Source organism: Xenopus tropicalis, chromosome 6 (assembly GCF_000004195.4).
Source record: "Xenopus tropicalis strain Nigerian chromosome 6, UCB_Xtro_10.0, whole genome shotgun sequence".
Lineage (NCBI taxonomy): Eukaryota > Metazoa > Chordata > Amphibia > Anura > Pipidae > Xenopus > Xenopus tropicalis.
The window spans coordinates 75,722,088-75,749,570 of record NC_030682.2 but is presented as its reverse complement, the minus strand read 5'-3'; the positions used below and the strand labels follow the sequence as shown (position 1 = coordinate 75,749,570).

The 27,483-nt window shown below is 41.1% G+C and overlaps 1 protein-coding gene across 2 annotated transcripts in view; it reads right to left on the bottom strand.

The window, feature by feature from the left end:
• epb41l4b (erythrocyte membrane protein band 4.1 like 4B) overlaps positions 1-27,483 on the bottom strand; it is a 179,845-nt gene that overhangs the window by 19,108 nt on the left and 133,254 nt on the right. For both annotated transcript variants that reach the window (XM_031904419.1, XM_018094865.2), the window contains exons 7-11: positions 19,297-19,417; positions 17,378-17,465; positions 10,667-10,755; positions 6,497-6,566; positions 6,240-6,409 (exon numbers count right to left, since the gene is read on the bottom strand). In XM_031904419.1, the coding sequence (XP_031760279.1) occupies positions 6,240-6,409; positions 6,497-6,566; positions 10,667-10,755; positions 17,378-17,465; positions 19,297-19,417 (538 nt within the window). The remainder of the gene's footprint in view (positions 1-6,239; positions 6,410-6,496; positions 6,567-10,666; positions 10,756-17,377; positions 17,466-19,296; positions 19,418-27,483) is intronic.

The following is a 27,483-nucleotide window of genomic DNA, read 5'->3' as shown; positions in this document are numbered from 1 at the left end:
GCCTCGTATTAAGTAATGATGTGCCATCATCATACTATGTTTTAAATCTGTATTGTCTATTGTATGAATATTCCTCCCTCTATGTTTGCAATGTGAGATTAATGATGTTCTCTTAAAGGCTACTTGTCGGTTGCTATGTGTGGTTGCTACGATTGGTTGCTATGTTAGCTGTTGAATTCCCTATGCGCGTGAAACAATACGCATATATGCGCATGCGTTAAATCATACGCCTATATGCATGCGTCAGAAAATATGCCTGTGTATGCGCACTCATATATGTGCACGCTAAATTACGCAAAAAAGCCGCGTTACCCTGCGGGAGAGTTTTCCTGCGGAAGTGATGTCGGAATACGTGACCAACTGGCAATCTGGGCAGCTAAGTGGCAGATGAGATTTAATGTGGATAAATGTAAGGTCATGCACCTGGGATGTAAAAATATGCAAGCCACTTAATACCCTTAATGGGACTGCACTAGGCAAATCCATAATGGAGAAGGACCTTGGAGTCCTTGTAGATAATAAACTTGGCTGTAGCAAGCAATGCCAGGCAGCAGCTGCAAGGGCAAACAAGGTTTTGAGCTGTATTAAAAGGGGCATAGATTCACGGGAGGAGGGGGTTATTCTTCCCCTTTACAGAGCGCTGGTAAGGCCCCATCTAGAATATGCTGTTCAGTTTTGGTCTCCAGTGCTCAAACGGGACATTATTGAGTTAGAGAGGGTCCAGAGAAGGGCAACTAAGCTGGTAAAGGGTATGGAAAGTCTCAGTTATGAAAAAAGACTGGCCAAGTTGGGTCTGTTTACACTGGAGAAGAGGCGCTTAAGAGGTCACATGATAACTATAGGCATACCTTCAGTTGTCTCAATAGTGCCCTTAAGTCTCCCCATATCTCACCTGTTCAGAAGATCTGAAGCCAAACATGAAGAAAAAACGCTGAGCAGGGTAGAGAAGCTTCCCATAATGCAATGCTCTTCCCCAGACTTGAGGACTTAGAACTGAGGCGGCGCATGCGCAGAAACAGGAAGCTCCCCCTAGCATCTGAAGCAGCAGCATGAGACACAGGCAAAAGGGGACACAAGCGGCGGTGCTGGCAGGGGGAGAGGCACAGGGGGAAACGAACAGAGCTGTGGTGCTGGTAGGGGGGAGAGGCACGGGAGGGGAAACGAGCAGAGCGGCGGTGCTGGCAGGGGGAGAGGCACGGGAGGGGAAACGAGCAGAGGTGCTGGCAGGGGGAGAGGCACGGGAGGGAAACAAGCAGAGCAGCGGTGCAGGTAGGGGGGAGAGGCACGGGAGGGGAAACGAGCAGAGCGGCGGTGCTGGCAGGGGGAGAGGCATGGGAGGGGAAACGAGCAGAGCGGCGGTGCTGGCAGGGGGAGAGGCACGGGAGGGGAAACGAGCAGAGCGGTGGTGCTGGTAGGGGGAGAGGCACAGGGGGAAACGAGCAGAGCGGCGGTGCAGGTAGGGGGGAGAGGCACGGGAGGGGAAACGAGCAGAGTGGCGGTGCTGGCAGGGGGAGAGGCACGGGAGGGGAAACGAGCAGAGCGGAGGTGCTGGCAGGGGGAGAGGCACGGGAGGGAAACGAGCAGAGCGGCGGTGCAGGTAGGGGGGAGAGGCACGGGAGGGGAAACGAGCAGAGCGGCGGTGCTGACAGGGGGAGAGGCACGGGAGGGGAAACGAGCAGAGCGGCGGTGCTGGCAGTGGGAGAGGCACGGGAGGGAAACGAGCAGAGCGGCGGTGCTGGCAGTGGGAGAGGCACGGGAGGGAAACGAGCAGAGCGACGGTGCTGGCAGGGGGAGAGAGGCACGGGGAGGGCACAAGTGGCGGCGGTGTTGGCAGGGGGGAGAGGCAAGGGGGATGCAGCTCCAGACAGTGAGACACAGTGAACTTAGAAGCCGGCAGCGGCCATTTTAAAGATGAAACAAGCATGTAGTTCTAGTAAGTGTATCTCTGTAAATCTTTCATTAGGCAAGCCAGGAATATAGCATTTTTACTCAGCAATAGTAGTACTATTTATTAGTGTGCTTCATAGAATTTGACTTTCCTTCTCCTTTAAAGGGTTAATAGTGAGACTTATATGGCTATAGTGTTTATTTATGTTTTGGGCAAAAGAGGTGGAGTCGATTCGGCCTTATCTAATGCGGTTACCCTTTTTGGCAAAAAAGTGTATGATTCACAATTATGTTCATACTTGTACTCATGTAAAAGCGTTTTGAGTTCGTACCAGTTATTCTGTCAAGTAAGTCAAAGCATAATAATAAACTTAACAACAACAACAACAACAGTAAAACAGCAAAACAAAGATTTAGTAAACGGTTAAGCATCTTTATACTCATCTCGTTCCGTGGCCACTTGTGTGGTGGGGGAGAGGCTCTTATAGTTAGTATAATGTATGTAGGCCTTGATGCATAGAAATTGTTAGTTTTATCCCTTTAGGGCTCCTTCCCAGGGATATGTGTGGGATTCAATGTCCACAGTTGAGGGTCGCCTGAGAGTCTTGGTTATTTGGCAATTCAGATGTGTCCTGAGCTTTATCCGGTTCTTTTTCGTTGGTTGGTGGGATTGAGTCTGAAAAAGTTGTTTTGTTGCTGATGCTGATGTCTCCTATTTCAGGTTGCTAGTAAATCGTATGGGTTTCCATTCCCTATTGGGGATGAGGATTTATTTGTGTGCGTCTTTTTCGCTGTAGATTTTTCCCAGATGGGTTGCATTATGTTGTGCCTGGTAGAAGACGGGGAAGGCGTAAGAGGCATTTTCTCCGCTATACCCAGCGTGGTTAACAGACGATCGCTTTGAGAGATATCAGTCAGTGTGTACTGCCTACCGTCCTTATTAGTGATGAGCTTAAAACGGTATCCCCATCGATAGGGGATTTGTTCTCCCTGAGTTGTTGAGTGAGTGGGCGCAATGCCTGTCTTTTTGCCAGTGTGATGGAGGAGATGTCATTATATAGTTGTAACATGGCTCCTTGGTGCTCTATCGTTTGCCGCATTCTGGTGGCGGTCATCACTCTGTCTTTGCTTTCAAAGAAGTTTTGTAATGACCAATATCAAAATGGAACATCAAGCACTCCGGACTAAGAGAATCTGCTAAAAACTCGGTCTTTATTTCTTCATTTTAAAAACAAAAATTTTTTTAAAATGAAGAAATAAAGACCGAGTTTTTAGCAGATTCTCTTAGTCCGGAGTGCTTGATGTTCCATTTTGATATTGGTGATTTCTCCCTTCAGCTGCGGGTTCGGGGCCTTGAGCACCCGGACCACCATTGGATATCGGTGAGCACACTGATTTCTCTGAATTGAAAGCCATATATGACATTGGTCCTTGGATTTTAAGTGACAGACTCGGGGTTTGGACACCCGAGTCTTAACTAATTATTTGGTATATAGTCTATTCACATACAATTCACATAATGATAAATTGTATAGACGGTGAATTGATTGTTTGTCCACTTATTTAGATATTCATTTATTTACTCATTCTTTTTCTCCGTATTGAGAAATCAGATTTAGTTTCGCTCTTTGAGCGCTTTATTCTTGTTAAGTTTTGTAATGACATCTTTCGGTAATTTTGAGTTTGTTTGTGAGGTTCCTAGAGCTCTATGTGCTCTATCTAGATGCCATGCTTCCGGTGGTAGCTCGGGGACCAATGTGGAAAAAAAGATTTCGCAGATAGGCCTTTAGGTCCGGATGCTTAATGGATTCAGGTACGCCTCTGATCCGTATATTGCAGCAACAATTTCTATATTCCAGGTCCTCACATAGTAACTTAATTTGGCTTAGTTCTGCCCGTAAAGTTTTGTTTTCTTCCATCATATTGTTCTGGCCCGTTATTAGGTCATCCACTACACTCTCTACTTTCTCTGTTCTATCTCCCAGCTCTGCCAGCTCCGCTTTGACACTGGTTAATGCTTGCGCTACTGCATCTGTAATGGTGGCGGTCAGTGCATTGCGTAGTGTAGCTAAATGCTGGGTCAGGACTGTCTCTGTAACTGGGTTAGAGGCATCTGGTGTAAAGTGCAGTTCTGGATTTTTTTCCTGTTTCGCTGGGCCGAGTGGGCTGTTACTGTCACTTTCTGAGGTAGAGGCAGGAAAGTTTGGGGATTGCGCTGACATATCTTCCTGTTCGTCGCCAACTTGGGAAGCTGCGTGTTTGTCTATTGACGAATATTTGTTAACGAAGGGTGACATTGTCTCCGCTGTTTCTTTGATTTTTTTCTTCCCCATGATTGCGGGATGTCTCGTTCTTTAACCTGCTTTCTGAAATATGCAAATTGGTTGCGTATAAGCAGGTTATAAGCGGATGTAAGCCGGAGCTCAGGTAAGGTGCGTCCTCTGCTCAGTCCATGTCGTGCATGTGCCCCAAAGGACTATATTTTTTAATACCACCACTGTGCTTGTATTTTTTGTGTGCAAACCCTTATTCTATTTAAAATTACTGTTTCTGGTGCCCTGTATGGGGGTACTGCTTTTGTTTTTTTTGCACCAAATACCTATATTGTTGTTCTTTTGTATGCGAAGTGAGTGCCCTCCATTTATGTATATTTACTATATTGTTAAAAGCACACTCAACCTGTGTACGCGGCCTGTGAATGGAGGTGATGAGCCACCTAGAGCATGGGTAGCCAGCATCTCCTGAAATAAAATAAGATGTAATAAGATGCTGCAAACAAATAAGCTGCTTCCAGTCCCCCTCTGTCAAAACACGGCCCTTTTGCAACAAATGTGACAGTGTGAGACTGATAGGTGACACTACAAGTAACTGCATTGAGCCGGGGAAGCCAGACACGATGCTGAGAATATTCATGTGTGCATCGCACACCACTTGTACATTGAGGGAGTGGTAGCTCTTCCTGTTGCGGAAAATGTGCTCCCTGTCATGGGGGGCGGTTTAATGCCACATGGGTGCAATCAATTGCACCCAACACATTGGGGATGCCACTTACATCATAAAACTGCCTTTTCACTGTGTTCCGCTCGTTTCGATTTTTGGGAAACGAGATGAAATTCCCAGACATCAAACGGATGGCATCCAGGACCTGGCCAAGGCACCGTGAAAAAGCAGGCTGTGACACCCCGCCGTAGACCCCTCCAACCCTCTGGAAACTTCCCGTGGCCAAAAAATGCAGGGAGCACAGCAGTTTCACAATGCCAGGAACAGTGTGGCTTCTGCATGTCAGTGGCTGCAGGTAAGGCTCCAGTAGCTCATACAGGCTGTATATTGCAGCTCTATATAGCCTGTAGCGCCTGACGACTTCATCCTCAGTTAAGCCCTCTAGAGTGGACCTTTCCCTGAGAAGCCGAGGACGCATCACTCTAGAACGTTCAGGGACTTGCTGTTCCTCCTCCAAATCCAACAAAAAGCCCACAGCAAACTCCATCTTGCCTTTACACACATTCCAAAATCTCAATGTACCCCCAATTACGTGCTAAAATATGCACAGCACGCAATAGCGCGTTTAACGCTTCATGCGCTTTTGTGAATCATGTGTTACTATTCTTTTCATTCAAAATAATGCATAGCAGTAGTGTGCTATTTAACGCATGCAATATTACTTTGGCGAATCAGTACTTATTTATCGCTTGCTTTTTAACGCAAAAAAGCATGCGATAAGTGTTATCGCCCTTTAGTGAATCAACCCTAATATATTTGACAAGGTTTACAATGCTTAAAACATTAAGCACTGTATACAAACACAAAGCAGTATGCAATAGCAAGCAATGAGCTTTAATTGGTTATTTTGTTGCTGAACGTACAATAACAAATTTGCATTGTGTTACTGCACAACCATTTTTGTTAACTATTGTGATTTAATATCAACTTATTTAACATGCTGAGTGAGGATAGTTGAAAATTTAACAGGGATTAGCTAATGAATATTTAGTCCTTCCTTGGTGTATTATGTTTTTGAAAGGTCATTCCTGCAAAAGATGACAGAATGGAGACAAAAAACTGTGGTTGCTTACACTGGCATAACGTCATAAAAAAGTTTGGTATAGAAGCTTTTATTACGTTTAATAAATGTTATATCCATTATGCACCTACCTTGTATGTAAATAGTAAAAATCACAAGATTTTACAATGCATCACACATGTAGCACCTAACAGTTATTAAAAACTTCATAAAATCTCACAAAAAATGATTATCGTTAAATCCACAAAAGCTCAGAAAAAAAATCTTGACTTGTCAAGTCCGACCATCATTTTTTATAGATTGGCCCCATATCATAAACTTTGTTTCGTACCTGAATCTGAACCGCGATCCAAGCCTTATAAAGTCTGATCGATTGGGTTTATTATTTGCTGGTGTTCGAAGTCTGAAGAAAGCATGATGTTCTACTGCACATTTCCACAAATGTTTACAGACTTTGGAGTTGTCCAAGCGAAAAACAAAAGTATGCTCCTGTTCTCTACCCTGGATTAAGGAAGGGTGATTTTTTTAGAACTAAGTTTTTGTCTTCATGAAAAGAAACATGTAAATGCATTTGTGCAATTTGCCTACCTGCTCATCATCTTCTACAACTTCGAGTGTTAACTTGCTTTTCTTAAAGTCCATTTTGGTTATCTTGGGCCTAGAGATGATGATTAATAATTACAAACTTTCCTGAGACATAAATATGCCAAAAAATTACCAGTATGCATGGCAACATAAAAACTATATAATTGGTATTTATCCTGCAATTTGATTTGTGGGTGTAATGCTATTTTCATTGCATTAATCCTGTTTTGTTTTTATGGGTTGTTTAACATACAATTATCTTTCAATTTTCCTACTTTTTTTCCAGAGGGGGTGGGTGCAATACATTAAATGAGCACAGAATTTCTCTTACCCAACATTTGGGGGACATTATAAATAAAACTGGCAAGTCATTTACCCTGGATGCAACAACATACATAAGACTTATAATCCTGCATTTCATTTGATAAATTATACCTGGTATATCAGTATCCACTGTGCTGGTTGGTCAGTATCCACTTAAGGTTCATGTGTTATGCCTGGTGTGTCAGTGCCCACTGCCTCTTACTGTGCATCACTTTTAGTCGCCCGCAATAATCTCTGCTACCCTGGGCAACTAATCTCCCTGAAAAGCCTTTCCACTAGCAATAAATAGAAATGCTGAAGGAAAGGCCTACACATAGCTTTAAAGTTGCGTGAGGTTGCCTGCAGGAGGAAACTTTGCATGAATTCGGAAACACCGAAGCAACGCTTAGGTCTTTCCACCGGTGATATACCAAAGGGCAATACCCTGTGCATCAAAAGTATCATTCACCAATGCAAATATAGATATGTGGGACAGGAAACAAAAGGTGAGATATATTTGGGACTTATAGCATGTCATGAAAGTAAAGAGAAGGGAAAAAAGCAACAACCTTAGGGGGAGATTTACTAAAACTCTAACATTTATTTTTCTTCTATATCCCTTCCATGTCAGTACACATGGGCAGTATTGCCCCTACCAGCCAAGAGGCTGGACCTATGCCAAAGCCAATCAGAATTAGTCCTTACCTATAAGACCACCTGACTTCCTCCTCACCACTCACGATTATTTATCCTACTGGACAGGAGGTAGGATCTCCCTCCTCACCCATGAGTCTTGAAAGTGATACACAGTTTTGATTGTTCTTTTTGTATATTTATTTATTTTTTACTTCTGTGTGCACACAGAGGGATGATTCCCAGGTAATGGAAAAGAAATTACCTGATGCCCCAATATGCAAAGTATGTAAACCGTCACCTACTGGGAAGAAATGCAGGTGTGGGCATACCCATGTTCCTAGCCCTGTGCTAAAATAGCCAGTCTGCTGTATTCTCATCTATGCACAGTATTCAAACTGGTGCTTATTGGGAAGGTATACAGGTGTGGGTATTCCCACATTCCTGCCTCTGACCAATTAAACCTCCTTTTTCCTATGATTTTGTGATTCCTGGAAGACTTATATCGGATAAAAGGGCCATGGGTATGGATATGGGCTAGTGGTAACAAAGCCTGAATCCAGTGAGTATTATTCTTTAGTATCCACTGTGTGTTTGAAATGCTCAGTGCACTGGAAAGCCTGCATTCTAATGAGCTAATTATGTTCCTCATCTGAAAGCTGTCAGGGTTCTTGTGGGAGTTTCCATACAACTGATTACTCACTGCTATCTGGTAAGGTGCATATGCTCCTTTAGGGCTCTTACTTTTTTGTGAGCCCTCTGAGCAGACCTAGCAAGTATGGGTGCTCATTATTACACAAGGTGCTTCCAGGATTGACTGGGAGTTGCACTGCTGTAGCAGTATAGTAATCCCTTCCTTTCTCACAGGGAGTCTGCACCTAATAAGCAGTCTTTCTCCAGGGTTCTGACTGGAGTTTCAATTTTGCTGACAAGCCAATGTTACCTAGTAAGGTGCTATGGCCCTTGGTGCAGATGGTTGCTGGTCTCTGCTGCGGCCCTTGGTGCATGTGGCTGCCGAACTTGGCTGTGTTCCTTGGCATATGTGGCTGTTGCCCTTTGATCTGGTCCTTGTGGTGTGTGACTGCTGACCTCTGCTTTGACAAGTATGACTACATGCCTTTGCAGGCATGAATGCTGCCCCTTGCTGAAGGTTTAGTCAAGCATGACTGCTGGCCTTTTTATGGCCACTGGCTAGCAGGGCTGCTGGTTTGGTTTTCTATGACCTTGCTTCAGTCTTGTGTGCTTATTTTTGGTCTCCTGTTCCATGGCTTACTAGCAATGGCTGGTGTGAGGACAAGTGTTTTTGCACATTCAATAACTGACTAGTGCATCAGTGGTTGCATGTGTAGAGGTTGTCTTGAGTATCTAGCTTATGTGCTATTGCTTGTGTGCTAGCTATATTTTGCTCTGGTGTTTTGCATGCATGGATGACAGCTAGCATGTCCACCAGTGCTTTGCTTGTGTGGTGTTTGGTTTGTCAAATGGTTGTTGGTATGCATGGTCTCTGTCGGCATGCAGGGTGGCTAGCTTGTGCAACACCTAATATGAGCATTGGCTGGCTGTGCACCAGTGGTTACATGTATAATTGCTAGTGATAAGCAAATCTGTCCTGTTTCCTTCACCAAAAAATTCATGAAATGCGGGTGCTGCGTGTCTTTTTTTGATGTACACAAAGTTTCGCTAACTAATTTGGCAATGGTGAAATGCGGAAATTTGCAGTAAATACAAGCCTGACGAAAACATTCACTCATCACTAATGATTGCCAGTTAACTCCAGTCATTGTAGGCTGATTAAGCTGATCCAGCATCAGCAGCTTGTTTGTACAGTTCCTGTACCTGGCACTAACGACTTACTGATTCAGTAGCCTCTTGAAGCCAGTAGTTTCAGTGTGTGGTAGGAGGTTGGTTCCCAGCCTGGAATGCTCTGTAGCAGGCTGGTGCTGTAGAGTGGGGCTTGAGTGCTGGTGGGTCTTTTCACTATGGGCCATTTTCACTTGTATGTTGCATCAGATCTGTGCTTGAATGATCTTCTGCTGATCTCTGGTTGTTGTTGAGATTTGACTGCTGTCAGTGCCAATGTGAGCTGCTACCAGTGTGCTTTGGGGCTAGATGCTTGTGAGTGTGAAGTCTTATTCTAGGGCCCCAGGCTAGTGCTCAGGATTGGGTGCATAGATTCAGAACTAGTGATAAATGTATGTAGAGTTGTTGTTAAATAATTTTGTGGATAACTGGCCTGTTGGTGGTTGCTAGGGTGGTAACACTAGTGAACTGGCCAATGCCAGAGTTTTCATTGTGGCCGCTAGTGGGCAACTGTATCTTGTCAGTTTTCTTCTTGTTGGCAGAGGATCCTTCCCAGCTGGGGTTGGATGTTTTGGCAATCTTAGTGTAGAAATACCTCTGCTCTGTGAGGGGCAGGCCTTGTAGCAGGGGATGGTCAGTTTTTTTTTGTGATGCTTGATTTTTTTTTTTAGCATCTGTTTATTGTATGTTATTTATTCCCTCCCCTTATTGTTTAGGGACATTGCTTGGTAGATCCCATGTGTACTGACATGGAAGGGACTTAGAAGAAAAGGAGAATTTAACTTACCTACATGTCGTAAATTCCATTTCTTCTAGTCCTGACATGTCAATACAGGGTTTCCCATGCCAATTATTTGGTTCTTGTACAGCTTGGTAAATGTCTAACAGTGGTGAGGAGGAAGTCAGGTGGGTCTTATAGTTAAGGACTAATTTTGACTGGCTTTGGTATAGGTCCTACCTTCTGGCTGGGAGAGGGAATTCTGTCCATGTTTACCAACATGTTGGGACTATAAGAAATGGAATTTACAATATGAAGGTAAGTGAAATTCTCCTTTTAAAAATGTGACTAAACTGATTTTCCACGAATGTCTGACATTTAAAAAAAAATCTGAACAGAAAAAGTTGCAGTTCAGCCCCCAAAATGTTTTTAAATTGTAGCACAAAAATCAGCGTAAAAAATCCAAAGCCAAGAGAGGGAAGGGACACCTGCCATTGACTTCTACAGGATCTCAGCAAGTTTTAGCTGACAAATTGTCGGATTTGGGTTTGTTTGCATAGTAAATCTGGAAAAAGTTGCAACTTTTTTCCCCACGACTGTTAGCGCTAAAAATCCAAATTTGGAAAAAATAATCAGTAAATGGCCCTCGTGGTGTTAGGATCAGATGTTTAAGATTTAAATATAATAGAACACAAACTAAAAAAAGAAAGGTGGATTACCAGAAGAATAAACCTATTTTGGTGGAGCCTTCAAAGATTAAAATCCCTGTTGGAGTCAGCCCAAGTGCATAGTCACATCCATCTCTGCCCTAGGAATAAACATGCCATACTTTAATACAGGCCTTGTAATATAGTAAATTAAATGCTCATAACACCTATTTTAAAAATCTTTTCATGCAGTTCTACAGGGGCATTTTTCCTTATTGTATTTTCTGTATTATAAATGACACAGGTGCACACAAGCATGCCTCTTAAGCGAGTTACTAAAATGTATCAGTTGTATATGGAATGTTTTCTAAAATACTGTTTTTATTTGCATGATGAATCATTTATGATTATTGTGGTCACAACTCTTTCTTTTACCACCTACACACTTGGTTACACTGTAGAGATGAAAAGTATAACACCTGCTTTTCAAAAAGGTGACAATGACACCAAACAAAACAATCTGCTAAATTACATTAAAGATGGAGGTTTTAGAACAATTAAGCAACCCTGTGGCCTATCTGCTGCAGCTAAAATTATGGCAAATATGGCAGATAGGTCTGTGTATGTATTAAGTATTTAAATACACTGCTCCAAAAAATAAAGGGAACACTTAAACAACACAATGTATCTCCAAGTCAATCACACTTCTGTGAAATCAAACTGTCCACTTAGGTAGCAACACTGATTGACAATCAATTTCACATGCTGTTGTGCAAATGGAATAGACAACAGGTGGAAATTATAGGCAATAAGCAAGACATCCCCAATAAAGGAGTGGTTCTGCAGGTGGTGACCACAGACCACTTCTCCGTTCCTATGCTTTCTGGCTGATTTTTTGGTCACTTTTGAACGCTGGCAGTGCTTTCACTCTAGTGGTAGCATGAGACAGAGTTTACAACCCACACAAATGGCTCAGGTAGTGCAGCTCATCAAAGATGGCATATCAATGCGAGCTGTGGCAAGAGGGTTTGCCGTGTCTGTCAGTGTAGTGTCCAGAGCATGGAGGCGCTACCAGGAGACAGGCCAGTACATTAGGAGACGTGGAACAGGCCGTAGGAGGACAACAACCCAGCACCAGCACCGCTACCTCCGCCTTTGTGCAAGGAGGAACAGGAGGAGCACTGCCAGAGCCCTGCAAAATGACCTCCAGCGGGTCACAAATGTGCATGTGTCTGCTCACACGGTCAGAAATAGACTGCATGAGGGTGGTATGAGGGCCCGACATCCATGGGTGGGAGTTGTGCTTACAGCCCAACACCATGCAGGATGTTTGGCATTTGCGAGAGAACACCAAGGATTGGCAAATTTGCCACTGGCACCCTGTGCCCTTCACAGATGAAAGCAGGTTCACACTGAGCACATGTGACAGACATGACAGAGTCTGGAGACATCCTCCAGCATGACCGGTTTGGCAGTGGGTCAGTAATTGTGTGGGCATTTCTTTGGGGGGCCCCACAGCCCTCCATGTGCTCGCCAGAGGTAGCCTGACTGCTATTAGGTACCGACATGAGATCCTCGGACCCCTTGTGAGACCATATGGTGGTGCGGTTGGCCCTGGGTTCCTCCTAATGCAAGACAATGCTAGACCTCATGTGGCTGGAGTGTGTCAGCAGTTCCTGCAAGATGAAGGCATTGATGCAATGGACTGGCCTGCCGTTCTCCAGACCTGAATCCAATTGAGCACATCTGGGACATCATGTCTCGCTCCATCCACCAACGCCATGTTTCACCACTGACTGTCCAGGAGTTGGTGGATGCTTTAGTCCAGGTCTGGGAGGAGATACCTCAGGAGACCATCCGCCACCTCATCAGGGGCATGCCCAGCAATTGTAGGGAGGTCATACAGGCACGTGAAGGCCACACACACTACTAAGCCTCATTTTGACTTGTTTTAAGGACATTACATCAAAGTTGGGTCAGTCTGTAGTGTTTTTTTCCACTTTAATTTTGAGTGTGACTGAAAATCCAGACCTCCATGGGTTGATAAATTTGATTTCCATTAATAATTTTTGTGCGATTTTGTTGTCAGCACATTTAACTATGTAAAGAACGAAGTATTTAATAAGAATATTTAATTCATTCAGAACTAGGATCTTATTTTTGTGAGCAGTGTATTTAAAAGTATGCTTAATCCTATAATGGCAACCAGGCCTAACAAGTGTACACTGCATTGCTGAAAATTCTGCATATTCTTTTTAAAAAAACAGTATAATAGGTTATAGGAAAAAAAAAACCACTAACACTCACTACAAGTCATATATTTGGAGATCTAAAGCTGATCTGAGGTCTCTTGATATGAAGGTAGCCATACATAAAGAAACCCCCATATATTAATTCTCCCATTGGTATACCCCCATGACCACATGCAAATTGTGATATTTCTGCTGTCTAAGTCTTCATTTGTTGGAATCTGTTTTTACATATGTGACAATTCATCACCCCCTGACCCTGGGAAAGACACAAGCATAGTTCATGTGATGCACATGTTGTCACCTAGGCTGTCTTTTACATTAACATTTATTTATAAAGCGCCAACATATTCCGCAGCGCTATACAATAAGTGGGTTATATACATTGGACATATAAAGCAATCAATAACCGATACAAGAGGTGAAGAGGGCCCTGCCCAAAAGAGCTTACAATTTACTACTTTTATCAACCTTTATGCACATGTTAAACTCTGATTACATTTTATGCACAACAGTAAAGTCTAAGGGGCACATTTATTAAAGTACGACAGGTACGAAATACAAAGAAAATCGTATTTGGTCGTACTGTGCATACTTTCTGCGTCATTTTCGAACCTTTGCGACAAAATTTATGTGACAAAATCGTATTGTTGCGCAGACTACGAAAGTTTCGGATTCATTCAATCTTTCGTATCGTGACTTTCCTTGGGCCAGGTTGGAGCTGCAGAGTGCCATTGAGTCCTATGGGAGGCTTCCAAAATCATGCACAGAAGGATCAAAGTCGGAAAGGTTTTCCCGCTGTTTACGATTGTTCGATACAAAAATTTTGTGACTTTTGGATCACCAATACGATATTATCATGACTATTCCGATTTTTTCGTAGGCATTTTCGTGATATTTGCGATCATCAGAAATTATCGTATCTAATCCGGATTTTTCCCATTTCTAAATTTGAACTCGTACTTTCATGAATGTGCCCCTAAGTCTTACTATGAGGCTTTGACTATAGTGTAATTGACATTTTTTGTAGCGCAGGAAAATTGCAAGTAGAATTAAGTACTCCAGGGAAAGCATGGGAAAAATCGTAAGACCCTCTACATTACTTTATACTAGCCTGTCCACTGTACAAATATCACTGAAGGGGCTCCTGTCACCCCTATATTGTTTCTCCCATCAGAGGTGTGGGCTAACACAGCCCACACTCTGGTTGGGGGAAACAATAGTTTTTTCTTTAAAAAAAAAAAAACTCCCCCCATCAGTGCCGGGCTGCAGTGTTGGTTGGCGCACATGCACCTAATAAGTGATCTCCCCGCTCACTTACTATTCGCATGCACCTGTCACACACGCATAATGAGTGAGTTGCAGCACTCACTCATTATGTGCATGTGTGTGCCCACACATGGCTGCCAGCACCTGGGGCTCCCTCCCGATGCGTGTAGTCCAGCACTGGCAGGAGCAGTTTTTAAAAAAAACAAAACAAAAATACTATTGTTTCCTCTATCTGGAATGCGGTGCACCCTTTAACTGCCAACAACGTACGGCGTATGTCGTTGCAGTAAAAGGCTTTATCTGCCAACGACGTGCGCTGTACGTCGTTTGGCAGATAAAGATACTCTCTGCAGAAGCGGCATGTGCCTGTCATGTCAGCCCTGTGACGATCGCGTCGCAGGGCTGACATGACAGGCACATGCCGCTTCCCCCATGCAGCAAAAGCGATCGCATCACAGCGCCGGCCCACTGACTTCACGCGACATGGAGGACAGAATGCAGCACCAGCACCGGGCAAGCTTCAGGACAGGTAAGGGTGAATTTTTTTTTTGCATTTATACACATTTATACAAGCTTACACACACTTACATACAACTTACATACACATACAGCACACAATTTTGCAGGTTTTTTATTTTGCACACTTATATACACTCATATACACACTTACACACAACTTTAACACATGTACACATATGTATACACAAACTTTTTTTTTTACCACTTTGTTTTTAGTTTCTTTTCCTTAAAAACGGTTTATTATGACAGCGTGACTATTGGATTTTGAATTCATCAGAATGTGAATAAATATGTGAAAAATATATAGTTTTCTGGGGGTCTCTGTATAGTTAGGGGGGGTTACGGCACATAATACGCTGTCAGGGGGCTCTGTGCAAAAGCTGAGTTGGCAGGTGACAGGAAAGCTTGCGGCTTGGAGTAAAAAGAAATGTGTACCCATTATAGATTTGGGGGAAATGTGTACTTTCCAAAAATATATGGCTTTCCTGGGTGAGTGTACTTTTTTGTAGCATTATTCCACATAAAGGATGTAAATGTGTTGATTTTGCAGGAGCTGAAATGACAGATCATATGGGGGTATGTTCCCATTGGGGCCCCTACATACCACATATTTGGGTAAACCTATACATATTGGGTATCAAACTGTTCAGTGGACCCCTGGCGTTCAATTTTAAGTTGTTTTATCTTGGTACCTAATGCTATGTGGGAGATAAGATGCGGCCGAAGTGGAAGCTTTGAGGGGATTTTTGGAGATGTCATCAAAATTGCCAACTTTAGAAAAGCTGTGTGGCTTGGTACTTTTGAGTAGAAAGACATGGGTTCCCATTTTAGATTCGGGGGAATGTGTACTTTCCAAAAAAATATGACTTTCTGGGGTGAGTTTACTTTTTACTAGCTTTATCCCACATATAATGATGTAAATGTGTTGATTTTGCTGGAGCTGAAATGACAGAAATGATAGATCATATGGGGGTATGTTCACTTTGGGGCCCCTACATGCCACATACTTTGGTAAACCTATACATATTTGGCATCAAATTTTTCAGTAGACCCCTGGGGTTCATATTTATGGTGTTTTATTTGGTTACTTTATGACCTGTAGGAGATAAGATACTATAGACTGGAAGCTTTGAAGTGATTTTTTTTAAAAATTCACAAATTTGATAAATCATTGCAACTTGATAGTTTGGAGCAGACAGACAATTGTGCCTACTCTGGATTCCCCAGAATCTGTTCTTTCCAGAAATGTGTAATTTTCTGGGATAAACCTTCCGTTAGTGGAATTTTTGGCAGCTTAGTATGCAGCTTTCTGAAGCAGTGCTTTGGAAATTTGGTAGTGTACAGCTGGGAGTTCTTGACCTATATAAGTGAGAAATCTTGATAAAACTATATATATTTGGTATTGGCACATTCAGGAGACATGGGACTTTCCAAATCAGTTGTAATTTTGTGCATAAAATAATTTTTTGTTTTTTGGTATGTGTGTTTATAGTATGGAAAATATGATTTTTTTTTAAATTTTTAGACATTTAGAAGCCTATATCTTGTTAAAGAATTGGAATTACACCAAAACTCTACCATATTTTGAAAGCTTAGGTTGTCCTGAAAAAACGATATATCGTTTTCCTGGGTAAACTAAAAGTGCCCCTGAGGAAAGGCTCCTAAAGTGAAATAGTGCAAAACGTTCAAAAACTGTCGGGTAATAGAAGTTCCACTTTGACCAAAATGGCTGGCAATGAAAGGGTTAATAGGGTTTTATGACTGTATAGGAAACCCTCAAAGCTCCAACTCATACAAATTTCAGCTCCTGAAATCCTAGAACAGATGTTTGGAAAATAACCAGTGGTACATAAAGTAAATATATGATTTCAATTAAAATGGGCCCCATGCAAACTCAACACTCTTATATCTTAAATCATAATTTACTTAGGAGACACAGGAAATTGTACACTACGTACCATTTTCTATACAATTATTAACACAAAAACAAACTGTAAACTTGTTAACTCAACAAACAAGGGTAAGAGAATGAAGCAGGAACATTTATAACATTTTTGATTACAGATACTTAGGGGCACATTTACTAAAAAAAAAAAAAAAAAAGGTTAAAATCTGAGGTATTTTCACAAAAAATGAAAACTTGTCATGACATTGCCAAATTACTATCAGGAAAGTAGGACATGTTATGGTGAATTAACTTTGCACTGGTGAACATTCACATTCTTTCTCCAATGCAAAACTGTAAATATTTGCTAATTTACTAACAGTGCAGAATTCCTTATAAAAACAGGGCAGTTACTTTAGCATCTTATTATCTACAACACCTCTTTCATGCTAATATCCATATATTTCATCATTTCCATCATTTCTTTATGGCATAACATTTCTAGAGAATTTTCCCCACTACAATGGATATTAGGAAAATATACTGGTCAATTTAACTCAAGACAAAATTCACCACATCACTTACAACAGCATACTTTTGGTTTTTAGTAAATGAGATGTGTTTGTATATTGAGTTGTGTATATACAATTTATTAAGGCAGGTGAACTTTGGCAAAGTCAGATACGGAGAAAAATCAGACTTTAGTAAATGTGTCCCTTAGTGCTGAACAGGCATAATTGCTAACTAAAACATTAGGTTTTAAATTATTAAAGTAAACTGATGTATCAATTGATGCGGCAAAAGCATTGCAAGCACGTACAAAACCAATTCTGCTGATATAAATCACCAAAATAATCTTACCTTCACTAAATGCATATCAACACCATACATTTCTAACCATTTGGCTTTGTTTAGATAACAGAGTTCAGCCTGTGCTGGAGTTTTACCCCTTGAAAAAAAATGGAAAGCACAATATAGGAGTATTACTTTCACATGTCATTATAAAAAAAGTCCAAACATTAAACACCTACCTCTACTAATAAGGTAATTAACGGACAATACTGACTACTATCAGTAGGACTTAAGCATACCACCCTAAATTACATTTAGTTAAGTGTGCCAATTTAATAAAGTTTTTTGCACATATGTACAAAGTTTAATAATAATACAACAGTGCAAAATATCAAAATATTTGAAACCTATATTGCACAGGTTTTAGATACAAAAAAAAAAGTGTATGCAAAGATAATTATGAACTTTTTTCCACCCCTTTAATCCATAACTGAGAGCAAAATTACATGCGTGGGATCTATAATCCAAAACCCGATTACCCAGAAAAGTCTGAAATTGATTATTTTTTTACATATTTCCATACCTCCCAACATTTTGAAAACTGAAAGAGGTACAAAAATGAATGCAATTTTTTGACCACGCCCATTTTTTTGCACTCACACCCCTAAATACCACTCCCATTTGACTAAATTTGGCAGGTTATTTAAAGTTTGAACACATTTCTGGGGGTTTTGGGGTCCTGTTTTATGTGTTATTACAGTTTTACTGAAAAAGGTGAAGTTGTCCTTTAAGCTGCAAGTCTCAGTTTCCTTAAGAGACCTGTTTAGCTTATTAGTTACAATTGTATCTCAGTGCAGGTGTGGCTTTAATATTAAGACATACCCTTAAATCCATATGCCTCCCCTGTGGATAGCACAGCAACCTGCTCTAGCACATAATTACATAGCCTAGGGATCATATAATGACTCTTTCTAAATGCTAACAAACTCCTTTAACAAACCCCTGCCAGGTTCACCTCCCAGAGGCAGGCAGAGTATGGCACACATGCAGCCTAGGGCCAGCAGAGTATGACACACCCAGGCAACATAGGGTAAGCAGATTATGGCACACATAGGCAGCATAAGGTAGGCAGTACATACAGTGACACAATGCTAACACTGCTGCTACAGTCTGTGATGTGAACAGGTGAACTAAGCCCAAGTTGTGAACAATCCAGGTGGTGAATAAAGCAGGGACTAAAATGTGTGAACAATACACAGTCTTAAATTTGTGAACAATACAGGGGTTTACAGCCAGGATCTGAGGTGTGAACAATGCAGGGGTCAGTTAATAAGGGTTGCCTACCCCAGAACTCCATGACATCACATGGGTGGGGTGCTCCATCAGGGAGACAGGGCTATGACACGCCGATTGGCGACTGGCCAATCGCCACGTCAATCTCGGAGAATCCTGCCCTGTTTTCCAAATTGGGAAAACTGGGCAAGTAGTTTTGTTCCGGACAGCCCTACTAAATAACGGGCTGTCCGGGTCAAAACTGGACAGGTGGCAACCCTACAGTTAATCTCAGTACTGATACCAGCCAGATAGGTGGGGGCAGCAAGCCAGGTTCTCACTTTATGGGGTCATCAGCTATTTCCAGGTTAGTAAGATGTAGTTCTAGAATTTTTAGTAAATTTTATAGTTTTGAAATAAAATGGTACAAACAAATGTTTTTATTTGTCCATAATGATAATTTCCTTGACATTTCCTTGGCCTTTTAAATAATCAGCAACATGAGTATAATTAATAAGCTTTCACTGATAAAATGCAATTCAAAATGTAGGGCAGGCACAGATAAAATAGCTTAAATTATATCCTTATAAAAATCTTCTCTGTCTTAAGAGTATTAAACATGGAATGTATGCTCTGCTTTATTAAAAACAAAAACCCTACGGATGATGTTGGCAGAAATAAATGGGCCTGAATGATAGCCAAAGTTTACCACATACCTGCAGTCTGTCCATTTATGAAAGATATCCAGTTCCATTGCCTCGGTTTGATTTTGAATGAATCTGAATTCTGACACCAGCTCTGGGGTATGTTCTGGATGCTCACACTCGCCAAGCTCCGCTGCAAAAACACAAAGATGCTTGGTATGCAGGTGATTTTAATTGCATATAACATTACCAGTAATATAGTTATTACTTGATTCAAAAAATAGTCTGATACTTTAAAGTACTAAATTTATATATATATATATATATATATATATATATATATATATATATATATATATATATATATATATATATATATAAATGTAGACACTCTTAGGGGCTGATTTACTAACCCACGAATCCGACCCGAATTGGAAAAGTTCCGACTTGAAAACGAACATTTTGCGACTTTTTCGTATGTTTTGCGATTTTTTCGGATTCTTTACGAATTTTTCGTTACCAATACGATTTTTGCGTAAAAACGAGAGTTTTTCGTATCCATTACGAAAGTTGCGTAAAAAGTTGCGCATTTTTCGTAGCGTTAAAACTTATGCGAAAAATGCGCAACTTTTCGCGTAAGTTTTAACGCTACGAAAAATGCGCAACTTTTTACGCAACTTTCGTAATGGATACGAAAACTCGCGTTTTTACGCAAAAATCGTATTGGTAACGAAAAATTCGTAAAGAATCCGAAAAAATCGCAAAACATACGAAAAAAATCGCAAAATACCGATCATTACGAAAAAAACGCAATCGGACTCCATTCGACCCGTTCGTGGGTAAGTAAATCAGCCCCTTATAGTACACTTATTGGACTTTAACACAGCACTGGGATATTCATGTTCAATGTACATAAACAGCACCATAGAAGACTAAACCCCATTATTCTGGTAATGAATCATTTTGTGGCACAAAAGAGAGAACATCTCATTTGTTCACTGCACAAAAACCATGTCCACAGAGACATGAAAGAAGCAGCCAATGCTACCAACTGCAACATTTGTATCTTACACCTTAGGACAAGGAAAGTCAAAATCTATTAAGCACACAATTAAATAGTACAGGTATCGGACCCCTTATCCGGAAACCCGTTATCCAGAAAGCTCCGAATTACGGAAAGCCTGTCTCCCATAGACTCCATTTTAATCAAATCATTCAGAATTTTAAAAAGAATTTCCTTTTTCTCTGTAGTGAGAAAACAGTACCTTGTAATTGATCCCAATTAAGATATAATTAATCCTTATTGGATGCAAAACAATCCTGTTGGGTTTAATTAATGTTTTATTGATTTTTTAGTAGACTTAAGGTATGAAGATCCAAATTACGTAAAAACCCCTTATCCGGAATACCCTTGGTCCCGAGCATTCTGGATAATAGGTCCTATACCTGTACTACTATTGCTGTGTAAAAATGCTATATTCCTGCCTAATGAAAGATTTACAGAGATACACTAACTACAAACTACATACTTGTTTTAGTGAACAGCGCCGCCAATGGATGCCCACTCCCTTTCCTACTGCGCATGCTCACAACTCCGGCTCACACACAAGCCCCCCCGCTACGCTCACCGCACCAAACCACCCCCCCCGTGTGATCCCCGCTCCGCACTCACCGCACAACTTCGCCCACAAGTGACAGCCTTCCCCCTTTGGTTTTGCTCACAACTCCGGCACCCCCCGTGCGATCCCCGCTCCCCTCTGCACTCACCGCACAACTTCGCCCACAGCACCCCCCCCTTTGGTTTTGCTAACAACTCTGGCTCACAACTCCGACACAGCCCCTCCCCCCCTGCGATCCCCGCTCCCCTCTGCACTCACCGCAGAACTGCGCCCACAAGTGACAGCGCCCTCCCCCCCGCTCACGCCTGCTGTTTCCTATACTGCATCGCCATGGCAACCGGACGCTAGGGGGAGCGCTCCTCATGTGTGTGCATGTGCTAACTGAAGATCTGGTCACAAGGTCTGTGCAGGAGCGTTGCATTATGGGAACCTTCTATACATCTTCTATACACAGCTCAGCGTTTTTTCTTCCTGTTTGGCTTCTGATCTTCTGAACAGGTGAAATATGGGGATACTTAAGGGCACTATTGAGACAACTGAAGGTATGCCTGCATTTTGAGATTAACTCTTTACTAGCCTTTCCTTCTCCTTTAAAGACCATTCCAGATTATTAGCATCAGAAATCAGAGGTTCTATAACAAAGGTTCTATAAAACAAACACAGGTTCTATAAAACAAATTTTCAGCTAATTATATGAGCTTTTAACCACTTTGAATAACAAATTGATTTTTGGATAAAAGCCTCAGCTATTTTACTGTTTTTAAAAGAACTATTTATTTTGCTTTATGTTGATGCAAGAATGCTCATTTTCAAAATGTTCTACAGGACAGTCAGAAAGATTAATACAATATTTAAGAAAATATACACTGCTATTGAAACCACTAACGTGGACATAACATACTCTGTCAAGTATGATTCAACTATAACACTTTTGGTTCTGGGTCAGGATTAAGCCAAGATGTATTTTGTATGTTCTATCTCTTGCCAGCATACTTTTGATTTTTAGTAAATGAGATGTGTTTGTATATTGAGTTGTGTATATACACCTTATAAATTCAGGTGAACTTTGGCAAAGTTAGAAAAAGAGAAAATTCACACTTTAGTAAATATGCCCCTTAGTGCTGAAAAGGCATAACATAACAGCAAACACACAAATGTCAGAAGATTAATAAAAAAAAATAGGAGAGTTATACGTTGTTGCACTATGATTCAGCCAGTTATGGTAAGTACAAACAAGTAGTCCTTGCCCTGCCTCATTGCAGAAAAAACCCTAATTATTTATAAATTCTAAACTTAGTCAACAACAAAAATAAAAGGCAAACAAGCAAATTCACTTAAAACTAACACAGAGCATTGTATATTAAAGCAAAAAGCACAGCAGATATTAAAAGGAACAGAAAGAAATACTATCTAGAATGGAAAACAAAAATGACATCTCACAAAGGAATCCAAACAGTAAACAAATTACTAATTAGCCATAACCTAAACACCATTAAAGCTTGATACCTGCAGTAGTTGCTGCCAGCCCACATTGGCACCTAACAGAGAAGTGACATATAAAATAATAACTCAACTTGAGTTGAGTAATGATTTGCAAAATTAAAGCTATTTCTACAACCCCCCAAAAGCATTTTATTCCCTAAAAATAATAATAAAATACAGTGAACAAGAAGGCGTCAAACAATAAAATGACAGTTGTATCTCATATTTATTAAATACAGTGTATATATACATTGCAGGTTTTCTATTACCTGTCTTTTTACTTTCAGACAAATAATTAGTCATTTATGTTGCCAAGCAACAGGCTGATCATTCAATAAAATTTCAAAAAGTAAGGTAAAGACGAAAAAATGCATTTGTGGCTTGAACTGCCATTACACGAAATATCACCATTAAATCACCAACGGTATACATAACTTTATCCATCTCCAAATCTCCTTCTGCTTAACTGGTTTCTATATTAATCTTAGCCATCCTTTCCAAAAAAAAACAGTTAAAGAAAAAATGTTGGGTATGCTTCACTACCACTACAAAAACAAAGGGAGTCAATGTTAGTGGGGGCCGTATCTTTATTATCAATTTCAGCACCCAACACATAGTGGTACCGCCTATACAGGTCAAATAAAGGATTTGCCATTTCTCTAGACCACTACTGTCCAACTTCTGTAGTACCGAGGGCTGGGATTTTTTGGCCTACATGGTGGAGGGCCGATAATGAAAGCTGGTTTTGACCATTCCCCCTTTTAAACCACACCCACTTCAAGCTACACAAGATATCACAAGATCTTTTAAAACCATACCCACATTAATGGTGGTAGCGCAGCAAAACCCAAATGGTTGGTGCTCACTGCAGGAATATCAAGTTTATGTCATAAGAAGGCATACCCTAAAATCCATATGCCTCCCCTGTGGATAGCACAGCAAGCCCCAGCACATAATTACACACTTTAGGGGCCATATAATGACGATTTCAAAATGCTAATAAACTCCCAGAACAAACCCCAGCTAGGTTCACCTCCCACAGGCAGCATAAGGCAGGCAGAGCATGAAACGGGCAGGTACAGTATGGCATACCTCCCAACATTTGAAAAGTAGAAGGAGGGACAAGAATATCTGCTGCGCATAGCGCACCAGAAGACAGACACGGTGGCCCCAATCATTTTATGACTTATTGTGGCCCTAAGGATTTCATTACGCACTGTGGCACCTGTATATCATGACAGACTCAGCAACTCTAATACCCATTTCTAAACATTTCAAAACTCAGAAAATCACCAGAGCTGTATGAAGCCCCATCAGTACAAAGGACACACAGACATTGGTAGCCAGTGCCCCCTAAAACACTGGTATATCCAGGGCCCCCCTAAAACATTGGTAGCCAGGTGTTACGTTTTGCATTGGTGCCAGGGCAGGGACCCCCTAAAACATTAATTTAACCAATTAGAACATATACCACCTTAGAGGTATTTAAACACATTCAGAGTGCAATAAATCTTATAATGAAGTGCAATAGATCTCGTAATGGATACTTAACATGTATAGTAATGCCAAAAAAAAGGCATTTCAAATTAAATATCAATATTAACGTACATTATGCCATTCTAAGTACAAGCCACAATAATAGTGGCATTTACAATTTAATATTACACATTAAAGATATCGAAATACCTCCAAACTACATAGACATTAACATAAATCAGGTATGGAATTACCAATAGTTTTAAAGCTCATATTTTGTTGAAACTATTTATTACATGCCTACAGTTACCATAGCAACACAAAATCTCCTCCATTTATATTAACAGGCAGTTCATTTGCACAATAAAATACAGTATGACCCACACAATTATGTACAAATGATGGGCTTTTAAAAAAAATGTGTTATAATGACAAGAGGAGCTTTTGTTCTTTCCTTATTCTAATGGCCTTAAACTTTATGATCAGCAAAGCACACTGAACTGTGTACTCTGAACTGTGCACTTTAATACAAAATGCTGGGGACAAATGGCTCATACAAAAATATTATGATCTATTCATGATTAGAAAGCAACATTCAGAAGTGATTCACTAGCTATCAGTGGCCTCCGTATTCCATTTCTCAGCATGCTTGCTAACATTAAGGGCTCTGGCACACGGGGGAGATTAGTCGCCCGCGATAAAACTCCCTGTTCGCGGGCGACTAATCTCCCCGAGTTGCCTACCCCTGCCATCCCACCGGCGAACATGTAAGTCGCCGGCAGGATGGCAGACGCGGTGGGGCGATTTCCGGAAATCGCCGAAAAAGACTCGCGAGTTTTTTTTCGGCGATTTGCGCGAAATCGCGCCGCCGCGTCTGCCATCCCGCCGGCGACTTACATGTTTTTTTTTTAGTTAATCGCGGGCGACTAATCTCCCCCGTGTGCCAGAGCCCTAAAGGGGAACTATCATGAATGGGATCAATACTGACAAGCAGCTTGTGTTCTGAGCAGACAGGAGTGTGAGTGGTCCAACCATTTTTGACTGACATCTAAAGTTCAACCCCTACCTGCCCAACTTTCCTATCTGATAGAAAAACTGGAAAAGACTTTAAAGAAGGTCTAAAAATTAAATTTAATTCACCCTTACATTGTCTAACTCATCTGAGTCACTAACAAACACCTATAACTTTAGCTAAAAAGTGAACAGGGAAAGGTTACACGTTTATTGGCACACCACTAGGCTTATAGTTAAAATATCTTTATTAAAGTTAATGTTAAAATCACAAAATCATAAAAAGATAGAAAAAGATAAGAAGCGGAGAAGATAAAAATTCTTACGCAGTCTCTGTACCAGAGTGTCAGTTCGTTCAGTACTGAACGAGTGAGAGGTTTAGGATAGCTGCTATAATTGCTACATTAGGTAAGGAGGCTAAAGAATGTGGCAATATATGTTGCCAAAACCTAAGGTTACTAATGTATCAGAAAACCACTAGAAAGCAAGGATCCCAAGAGACTCTTTAAAATCGGCACAATTATATCACTCAGATACAATTGTAGCAAACGGCCCAGAGGCAAACTTCAGGAGACGGCTTACGTGATCACTAAAGGTATATCAACTGGCTGACAGTCTTGAAGGGATTCTAACGATATGAAAGGCAAGTCTCATAGTAATCGTTGCTAAGGCTATATCACATAGTTTGTGACTAAATAAAATGCTTTTTTACTATGAGAATGCACATGTGGTTTTCTTATTGTGAGGCAAAGGCAGCTATGTCTTAAATTAAAGCTAACTGTAATACTTCAATTCATCGGCGCTTTTACTACAAGTAAGCAGATTCGGCGAAGGTGCAGCAGAGTAGGTACAAGGTAAGTAACGAGCTAATTATGTGAATACAGATTCCTGGAGTGCTTAATTCCTACATCGCTTAGCGCACGGGTCGATGTTTGTTAGATAATTCCCTCCCCAGGTCAAAACACCGCAATCAGATATCAAGGTCCAAAAGCAGATTATAAGATGTAACGGCGCGTATAACAAGATGAACTGATCAAAAAGGCCTGGGCTTTTTCACTTTTTTTGCCCCGTTGATTTTATGGTTTTAAGCTGATATTTATATACATAAACTTCGCGATAGAATTTTCACTCGCTTATTCAACAAGGTAACCCCGGGACTCGCTATTCATTCATTCCCTTTTCCCAGCAACTATTATCAAGTTGTTAGGAGATCGCCGTTCTTGTCACAAACTTATAGCTACCTACTTTCATTGCCGCAACATGACTAAGGACCTACATGAGCCAAATTCAATGTCTAAGACGAGCCCTGATTATAAGATTTGTCGGTCCGTTACCATGGGACTATTATAGCGCTACAACGATTCTGTTCGTAATAAGCACGCAATTAGCTATTGGACTTCCGCCACCTATTCCGTAAGTTTACTCCAAAATCAACAGTTCGTCGACTCGATTTGCCCCACTGTTATTACACCATTCCTTTCTAGAGTCACAAGCCTTAGTTTGTATCTGCACATGCCTACTACCAACATACGGGATTACCTCAGCACGGCCAAAACCATACTTAATTAGACTCAAATCTAAAGTATATCCTCCACTATTCAGCTATCATCAACACAAATCAACCGGTAACTAAATCATTACCTCGCTGTGCCTACTACCATTTGCAGGTTACCTCGGCACAGCTACATACACAAGGTACAAGAGAGTGTGAACGCCGACGCGCGTTTCGCTTGGAGCTTTTTCAAGGCGAAATGAGTTTTTTGGCGTTTCCATACGTCATTTTTTAAAAAATTCACCACAGATCGTAATGGGGAATGAAATCCCTAAGGGAGCTTTCTTTTAATATGTGAAGATCGACTTTGTAATTAAATAGCAAGCAGGTAGTCAATTTCCTATGATTTTCAAGGGGATTTTTATATCATGCCTTATTATTACTACTAAATCTCTTGCTCTTAATTTATATATATATTTTTTTCACTCTTAGATTAATGTTTAAAACAAGGATTATAGGCATTTTTGGGTCACAGTAACCCTGTGGTATAACTCCAGATAGGGGCCAATACCCCACTGTAGAACTCCCAAATCGATGATTGGCCGTGAAGCTTTTAAATCGACGTATGAACATTCTAGGGGCTGACGTACACAATGTGACCTACGTAACAAATTGTAGGAATAGCATGATTGGTCAGGAATCATTTAAAAAATGACGTATGGAAACGCCAAAAAACTCATTTCGCCTTGAAAAAGCTCCAAGCGAAACGCGCGTCGGCGTTCACACTCTCTTGTACCTTGTGTATGTAGCTGTGCCGAGGTAACCTGCAAATGGTAGTAGGCACAGCGAGGTAATGATTTAGTTACCGGTTGATTTGTGTTGATAGCTGAATAGTGGAGGATATACTTTAGATTTGAGTCTAATTAAGTATGGTTTTGGCCGTGCCGAGGTAATCCCGTATGTTGGTAGTAGGCATGTGCAGATACAAACTAAGGCTTGTGACTCTAGAAAGGAATGGTGTAATAACAGTGGGGCAAATCGAGTCGACGAACTGTTGATTTTGGAGTAAACTTACGGAATAGGTGGTGGAAGTCCAATAGCTAATTGCATGCTTATTACGAACAGAATCGTTGTAGCGCTATAATAGTCCCATGGTAACGGACCGACAAATCTTATAAT